The 9582-nt window shown below is 48.4% G+C and overlaps 1 gene segment (V, D, J or C); it reads right to left on the reverse strand.

Annotated features, from left to right (window-relative positions):
* Positions 1 to 7036: 7036 nt before the first annotated feature.
* On the reverse strand, positions 7037 to 7666 carry LOC104846888 (T cell receptor beta variable 6-5-like). The segment is given in 2 exon segments: positions 7037 to 7458; positions 7559 to 7666. Coding segments are annotated over 2 exon segments (465 nt in total).
* Between the last annotated feature and the right edge of the window lie 1916 nt (positions 7667 to 9582).

Raw genomic sequence — 9582 nt, forward strand, 5'->3', positions numbered from 1 at the left:
CCGACTGTGGAACAGACCATCAATTGATCATATGCAAGTTCAAGCTGAAACTGAAGAAAAACAGAGCAAGTCCACGAGAGCCAAAATACGACCTTGAGTATATCCCACCTGAATTTAGAGACCTTCTCAAGAATAGATTTGATGCATTGAACACCAGTGACCGAAGACCAGACGAGTTGTGGAATGACATCAAGGCCATCATCAATGAAGAAAGAAAGAGGTCACTGAAAAGACAGGAAAGAAGGAAAAGACCAAGATGGATGTCAGAGGAGACTCTGAAACTTGCTCTTGAGCGTCGAGCAGCTAAAGCAAGTGGAAGAAATGATGAAGTAAAAGAACTGAAAAGAAGATTTCAAAGGGCCTCTTGAGAAGACAAAGTAAAGTATTATAATGACATGTGCAAAGAGCTGGAGATGGAAAACCAAAAGGGAAGAACATGCTCGGCGTTTCTCAAGCTGAAAGAACTGAAGAAAAAATTCAAGTCTCGAGTTGCAATAGTGAAGGATTCCATGGGGAAAATATTAAACGATGCAAGAAGCATCAAGAGAAGATGGACAGAATACACAGAGTCATTATACCAAAAGAATTAGTCGATATTCAACCATTTCAAGAGATGCCATATGATCAGGAACTGATGGTACTGAAGGAAGAAGTCCAAGCTGCTCTGAAGGCATTGGCGAAAAACAAGGCTCCAGGAATCGATGGAATATCAATTGAGATGTTTCAACAAACAGATGCAGTGCTGGAGGTGCTCACTCGTTTATGCCAAGAAATATGGAAGACAGCTTCCTGGCCAACTGACTGGAAGAGATCCATGTTTATGCCTATTCCCAAGAAAGGTGATCGAACCAAATGTGAAAATTATAGGACAATATCATTAATATCACACAAAAGCAAAATTTTGCTGACGATCATTAAAAAATGGTTGCAGCAGTATATCGACAGGGAACTGTCAGAAATACAGGCCAGTTTCAGAAGAGGACGTGGAACCAGGGCTATCATTGCTGATGTCAGATGGATCCTGGCTAAAAGCAGAGAATACCAGAAGGATGTTTACCTGTGTTTTATCGACAACGCAAAGGCATTGGACTGTGTGGATCATAACAAACTAAGGATAACACTGCAAAGAATGGGAATTCCAGAACACTTAATTGTGCTCGTGAGGAACCTTTACATAGATCAAGAGGCAGTTGTTCGGACAGAACAAGGGGATACCGATTGGTTTAAAGTCAGGAAAGGTATGCATAAGGGTTGTATTCTTTCACCATACCTATTTAATCTGTATGCTGAACAAATAACCCAAGAAGCTGGACTATATGAAGAAGAATGAGGCATCAGAATTGGAGGAAGGTTCTTTAACAACCTGCGCTATGGAGATAACACAACCTTGCTTGCTGAAAGTGAAGAGGACTTGAAGCACTTACCAATGAAGATCAAAGACCACAGCCTTCAGTATGGATTACACCTCAACATAAAGAAAACAAATACTCACAGCTGGACCAATGAGCAACATCATGATAAACGGAGAAAAGATTGAAGTTGTCAAGGATTTCATTTTACTTTGATCCACAATCAACAGCCACGGAAACAGCAGGGAAGAAATCAAAATACGCATTGCATTGGGTAAATCTGCGGCAAAGGACCTCTTCAAAGCGTTGAAGAGCAAAGATGTCACCCTGAAGACTAAGGTGCACCTAACCCAAGCCATGGTATTTTCTATCACATTATATGCATGTGAAAACTGGACAATGAATAAGGAAGACTGAAGAAGAGTTGATGCCTTTGAATTGTGGCATTGGCAAAGAATATTGAATATACCATGGACTGCCAAAACAAAGAACAAATCTGTCTTGGAAGAAGTGCAGCCAGAAAGCTCCTTAGAGGCAAGGATGGTGAGACTGCGTCTTACATACCTTGGGCATGTTGTCAGGGGGGATCAGTCCCTGGAGAAGAACATCAAGCTTGGCAGAGTACAGGGTCAGTGGAAAAGAGGAAGACCCTCAACGAGGTGAATTGACGCAGCGGCTGCAATAATGAGCTCAGCAACAATTGTAAGGATGGTGCAGGACTGGGCAGTGTTTCATTCTGTTTTGCACAGGATCGCTATGAGTCGGAATCGACTCTACGGCACCTAACAACAACAACAACATGGGGTTTAATGCAAGCCAAAGCAACGGTTATTCAGTTCCTTCCTTAATCTACCCTTGAGACAGCTTCAGAACCCTCCAAAACCCGCCCTATGCCCACAGGTACTTGGTAGAGACTTAGCTTACAGTCTCCGGCTGATAATCCTACTAGCTGATTATCTCCAGGTCCAAGGCTGCTGTCTGGGGCATCTATTAACATTTCCCCTGAGTGGTTTGTTTCCTTGTGGGTTTTATAGTTTGCTATTGACATTTTTTTCTTTCAGAGAGCTTTTGTTTGCTAGGGGGTGGTGATGATTCAGAGACAGAACTCTAACCTTCCATGTAGGAGAACCAGCTTTGATTCCCTGCCAGTTCACCTTGTGCTCAACCACCACCCATCTGTCATTGGAGGCCTGTGTGTTGCTGTAAAGCTGAGCAGATTTTAGAGGAGTCCAAACTAAGATGGAATAAGAAGAAAGGGCTGGTGATCTGCTTCTGAAAATCAGACAATGAAAATCATGGCAATCATGACATTCCAATCCATACCCCATCAGGTGGATGGCGCAAGACCAGGAAGACTTTCATTCTGTTCTTCATTGGGTCTCCATGTGTCAGGGGTGAATATCACAGAAGTTAAAACAAGGACAACAGCCACCCAATAATACTAAAGTGACTTATGTAATTATTTAAGAGGTGTAAAATCCCAAATCACCCAGAGAGTTTAAAGCTGCTCAATGGCATCCTACTTTGCTCCTATCCCTTGGAAAGAAAATAAGCCATAAATTTCAGGTTGGGAGCGACTGCTCTTTACTTTACTCAGATACCCAGAATATTTGAAATTGATGATGTAGCATGAAGTGCTATCTGCATTCTCTCTCTCTATCACATGCACAGACATGCACACATGCAAAGTCACAGGCACACAAACATGTACACACAGACATGCACGTGCCCACACATGCACAAGCAGGTACATACCACCCAGACCAATGCTCTCCTCTTCCTCCTCTACGGAGCCCCATTCTCCTGTTCTTTCTTCCTCCCCCTCCTTCTCTTTTTTCTCCACTTTCTCTTCCTCCTCCTAACAGCTCTTTTTCTCATCCGTCTCTTGCTCCTCTTTTTCTTCCTTCTTCTCCTTCTCTTCCTCCACTTTCTTCTCATCTCCTTTTCCCTCCTTCTCCTTCTCCTCTCCTTCCTAATCCTCCTCTTCCTCAGAGCCCCTTCTCCAATGGACATTTGGGTAGCTTTCCCCCAGGGTCCCAAGCCCAGGGCACTCTGACTGCAGGAACAATAGGGTAAGGCACATTGCACTGAGTTCAGGGTAGACCCCACCCCAGGGTTTCTCCTCTTCCTCTCTTTGCACTTGCCCCTGGGATGAAGGCTGTGGGCCCACAGATCTCCCACCGTGGGTCTCATCAGCAATTAGAGGGGCCACCCACCTCCTGCAGAGCTATAGGTAGCCTGGCAGTGACTGAGAGCTTCAAAAGGTCTGCCTAATATGGGATGTGGTGAAGTTTTTCTTAACCCTTCCCCTTCTGGGCAGCTCCCCCAGACCACCCCCCCCCCAGAGCCCCCTAGACCTCAATGGTACCACAGTGCCATCTTGAGGCCAAAAAGGTAGCCCCATCAAGTTTTATCCCTTCTGCTCTGGCCCAAGAGACTCTAGGAACTGTCTGCATATTCAAAACCAAACACCAAACCATTGACTTAGCTTCTGAATTACAAGGGACTCGTGTGTTACAGAGTAAAACTGAGCTCCACAAGGTTTTCTTGACTGTAATCTCTGTGGAAGCAGATATCCAGCCCTTTCTTCCCTGGTTGCGGTGGGTGGATTTGAACTGCCAACCTTCCGGTTAGTAGTGGAGCACAAACTCATCCGCCACCCAGGGGCTTCTGCGTAGGCAGCAGAGTGCATATTCCAGGATATTCTGGAAGTTTTGCAATCAATTTTCTTGAACCCAAATCCCAGCACTAGTCCTAACCCTATGTGGTGGTTAACGTTATGTGTCAGCTTGTCTAGACCATGGATCTCATGGTTTGGCAGATATTATGTAATCATCCTCCATTTTGTCATCTGATGTGACACAATCAGGTGGGAGGAGAATTTCCTTGGGGGTGTGGCCTGCATCCAATGTATGTGGTTGTTCTGGCAAAGCTCATACTCTCTCTCTCGATCCTGCGCTCATTGCATGGTTGACCTCCAATTCCTGGAGAAACCTTCAGCCTGCCGCGTGACCTGCAGATTTTGGATTCACCAGCTCCTGCAACCACGTGAGTCCGGAGAAGCCTCTAGCCTGACACCTGACCTGTGGATCTGGGACTTGCCAGCCTCCACAATTGTGTGAGCCACTTTCTTGAAATAAATCTTTCTATATGTCTTTCTATATGCTCCTTAAACGTAAGCGTGGTGAGACTGCATCTCACATGCTTTAGACATGTTGTCTGGAGGGAAGAGTCCCTAGAGAAGGACATCATGTTTGGCAGAGTACAGGTCAGCGGAAAAGAGGAAGACACTCAAAGAGGTGGATTGACACAGTGGATGCAACAATGAGCTCAAGTATAACAACAATTGTAAGGATGGCTCAGGACCTGGCAGTGTTCCGTTCTGTTGTGCATAGGGTCGCTATGAGTCGGAACCAACTCGACGGCACCTAACAACAACAACATATGTCTTAATATATACCCCTGACTGGTTTTGCTCATCTAGAGAAGCCAGCGTAAAACACCCAAACTCTAATCCTTTGAGTTACTATGTTTACTATTCTAAGCTCATTCTACTTAACTCCGGTAGCATATCTGACAGTTGTCATCTAACTGGGACTTTCTTCCTTTCAACTATGTTCTCAAAGGAAGAGGAATAGAGTGAGGGATAGAAGGAAATAATATCTTCTGTAAAATGGGAAGAAAAACTCAGCACTTGAAGTAGGAGGTTCTTTCATCTCTGTTACTGAAGATATACAAAAAAGCCCTACCCTCTGCCACACAAGGGAGACCATCAAGGTAACCCCAGTAAACACAGATCAGTATAGCACTGGGCAGACATTTCTGTCTCCTTCTAATGATTTCCTTCTCTCCACCTACAACCACAGTGCTTCAGGAGTTCTCCTGTGGTCCCGTCTCCTCCTACACAAAGGTCAGCTGATGTCCTAGTCTACTTCTTTCCCTGGGGAGTGGAGGACAGAGGAAGGCTCTGCTCAGGCTTCTAGGAGAGGCAAGGAGAGAGGAGGAGTATGTGGTTTGTGCACAGGAAGGAGGTGGCCATGCCACGCTGTGGCTAAGCTGCTGGCACAGAGGTACACGGCCAAGTTCCCCGGTTCCACAGCCTGGATCCTCAGCATGGAAGATGACCTGTCAGGCTTCTCCACTGAGAACCGAACCTCAGGTATCCCCAATTTGTCTGCTTCATCTTTATTCTGGAAATAAGTCAGGAGCACCAGGCCCTGCCCCCGGGTCTGTCGGTACCAGAAAAGGCTAGCATGTCCAGAAATTGGATCACACCTGATGGCTACAGCCTGGCCCCTCTTTGCCACCCTGTGCTTGGGGGCCTAGGAGACTCCAGTACATCTGTGACCTGAGGAGAAAGACGCTAGGAACAGAATGGAAACAATGATGGGAATCACCACACAGACAGACACACACGCACAACACACACACCACACATACACTAACCACATACAGCCACACACAAACCACACATGCACACAGACATACACACCACATATATTGTGCATACACACATACCATACAGGCACACACACCACACACACACACAACACATACACCATACACATGAACATAACACACATACCATATACACACTCAATGCATACACCACATAAACACAGACATCACTCACAACACACACACCACACACTCATACCACACACACGCACCACATACAAGCACACATGCACACTCACACATGCCCCCATGCATGCACACGCACACACCACACACTGGAACTACTTGGTGACCACTCACTGGAACTACTTGGTGTCCAGGGACTCACCTGCCCCCAGGAAGCAGAGGGCCACCCAGCGGTGGAGCCTGGAGCCCATGGTGGGTTGGGCAGGACTGGAGGATTTGCTGGGGCAGGGTTTTGTGCACATGAGCAGAGGAGGAAGTGTCCCTTTCCCCACAGTCTCATCAGTTCCCATGGCCTCAGGAACATGTGCCCACATTATAACACACTTGCATCACTGATTTGAATATGTATAAGCTCCCTTTGGAAACCCTGGCATCATAGTGGTTAAGAGCTACGGCTGCTAACCAAAAGGTCAGCAGCTCGAATCTACCAGGTACTCCTTGCAAACCATATAGGGCAGTTCTACTCTGTCTTAAAGGGTCTCTATGAGTCGGAATCCACTCTACTGCAGCGGGTAAGCGCTCTTTAAAAAAATTACCACAGGGGTCCTGGCCCACTTCCCCAGTCAAAGACCCATGTCCCCTGCATTCTCTTCTCTCTGTGAGAGACTATGTCTCCACATCCCATGGCAAAGCCCTGCCACTCAAGTCTCCGTGCCACAGAAACAGTTCCTCTCCACTTCTTTATGGAAGGAGACTTAGCCTCTTCGTCCAGAAACACCGGTGTGCAATATGCCCTAGAGCGTCTCCCCATGCTTCCAGAACCCACGAGGCTGTTACAGGGGGTTCAACTCCTCACTTCACTGCTAGGGGAATGCCCAGGTGTTCCATAGTCACTAAAACACGTCCACTTTCATTAACTGGACACTGTAGTTACAAACTCCCTTTCCTTCAGCGGGAGCAGGGTTGGAAAAGGTCAAGCATTTGGGAGCCAGGCAAGGGTCTCAGGGACAGGACACACTGCAGCTCTGTGTGATTGTTGCTAACCCAGAGACACACAGCTGAGTCCCATCACTAGGTCCTGGCTGGCTAAGAGTGGCCTGAAGCTAGACCTCAGCAGCAACAGAAGCCCCTGCGCCTGCCACCCCAGCTCCAAGGTCCCCAGGCTGAGCGGGCTGCATGGGTTTCCTGAACCCTTTTTGTGAGGGGCTGAGGTGGCTGTGCAGCGCTGTGGAGACACTGCTGGCACAGAAGTACACAGATGTCTGCGAGGGGGCAGCCGACCCCACCATGAGGGGGAAGTCCTTCGTGTTTGACCTGGAGACATTGTACCCCTCAGGGACATCGCCCTTGTAGGTATCAGGAACACCATTAGAGTAGTGGATCAGCCGCAGGCCCAGTCCCGGGTCTTGTCGGTACCAGTACATGAAGTTGTGGTTCATGTCCTGGGTGCATTGCAGGGTCAAGTTCCCTCCTGTCCTTGTGATCTTGTGTCTTGGGGTCTGCGTGATGCCAGCATCCGTGTGCCCTGTGGGGACAGAGACCAAAGCTGGTGCCGAGGCCATAGGGAAAAGCTGGGGCGGGATCGGGAAATCCCAGGAGAGGGGAGGCTCCTGCCCAGGACACACCTGCCCCCAGGATAGCCAGGACCACAGTGCACAGGAGGCGCATGGCAGGAACCAGCTCTGGAGGGGCCCTTCTGAGATGTCACCCTCCTGTCCCAGCCTGGCCCCAGAGCAGCCTGCCCCAGTGGTCACGCCCACTCCTACCCACCCCCTGGGAAACCTCAGGTAAAAAACAAACATGCAGCCAGCAGCTCCCAGTGGGAGGAATGCAGTCCTCTGATTTGCACAAATCTTATGAGGAGATGAGTCTTTCCTGCTTTCTGCAAAACACTTGTGAAATTCCTCCTTGACTCACTGGCGTTTTTTTACCTAACTATCCCTGCAGTCCAGAATGACAGGGGAGATCTTTGGGGCTTCCTGGTACCATTTATGACTCATGTGTCCCAGATATTCCTTCAAGAGTCCTTTTCTCATTTGCTTGGTTGCCCACCCTCCTGTTAACCCCCTTCCACCTGCAAAGACACTCTCTGGAGTCAGGGCTCCAGATCCCAGGGCACCTCTTCAACCAGCACTCAGGAAGGTTTCACTCAACTCCTTATCAATTCACTGACTGGTGGCACACCTGCCCACACATAGCTAGATACATCAGGGCACCTGCTTCCTGGGTGTGGTTGGCAGGAGGATGCTCCCAAACATGTGTACATCCCAGTCCCTGAAGCCTATGAATTTATTAGATTTCATGGCAGGGGATTAAGGCTGTAGAGGAAATTAAGGTTGCTAATCAATGGACAGAGTCGCTGGGGGTACAAACAGTTAACACCCTGAGCTGCTAACCAAAGGTAGGAGGTTTGAGTGCACCCAGAGGTACCCACAAGTAAGGCCTGGCCATCTGCTTCTGGAAAGTCAGCCTTTGAAAACCCCATAGAGCAGTTCTACTCTGACACACATGGGGTCGCTATGAGTCAGACTCAACTTGAAAACAGCTGGTAACTGGAGAAATTGCCCATGAGTGTTTTCTTCTGGAACCTTCTCCAGGGAGCAGAGCTGGACCCTGCATGCACAGTAGTGCCCTGACCACCTGCATTCCGTAACTGGCCTGTGACTCATGAGACAGAAGGTTCCACAGAAACAGGCAGATGTTTAAGGTCAATATTGTACATTTAGCACTGCAGACCCTGGAACCCCAAACAAGAAAGAGGCTTTATGTCATTTTAAGTTCCCTTTCCTATTTCATGTGATCCCATACCTTGTATAAAGTAGGGGGAATGTACAAATGTGGGTTAAATACAAGGAACTGACTAATGAATGCCAACTCTTCATGCCCTTTCTCTCCTGGTAGGCCCCAACATGCATAGGAAGCCTCCCTAGCAAATCCCCCCTCCTCTCTGTGTGCAGCTGGGAAGACACTGCTGGAAACCCCGCTAATACAGAACCCATCAAAACCAGGAACAGCTGAGTCACCTCTGACTCATGACGACTCCATGTGCGTCAGAGTGGAACTGTGCTCCGTAGGAGTTTTAGCAGATGGTTTTTCAGAAGGAGATGGCCAGGCCTTTCTTTTGAGGCACCTCTGAATGGACTGGAACCTCCAACCTTTCAGTTAGCAGTGGAGCATGTTCCCTGTTTGGACCACCCAGGGACAGCCTTCATAAAAGACCTCACACACCCGGAATCCCTGTGAGGGCTCCAGTGCTGAAAGCCTCGCCTTTCTCTCTTGGCATCTGTAGGACCCACGGGGGATCTCTGCCCTGAAGTCGTCAGGGAAGCAGCATGACAATTCCACGTGGTGCATGACCTATGACCTTCCTGCTCCTGCACAGTTGGGCCTGGAAAGGGGAAGCTGATGCAGGGATAGTTCTGCAGAGTGGGGTGGGAGGCCCATAGGTACCGGAGGAACAGAGCCCAGTGTGCCTCCTCGCTCTGCTGTTTGTGACTTCTGCCAGCTGGAGAGTGGCCTCACCTCTGTCAGTTGTGGTTCTGCATCTGAACAAACTGTCACTCAGTCCTTCCTCAGCACACTTCTGTCAGGAGTGACACAGGTTACAGGGGTGAGCAGAGCAAAGAGCACCTGGGAAGCTCTCCCTCAA

Source organism: Loxodonta africana, chromosome 8 (assembly GCF_030014295.1).
Source record: "Loxodonta africana isolate mLoxAfr1 chromosome 8, mLoxAfr1.hap2, whole genome shotgun sequence".
NCBI lineage: Eukaryota > Metazoa > Chordata > Mammalia > Proboscidea > Elephantidae > Loxodonta > Loxodonta africana.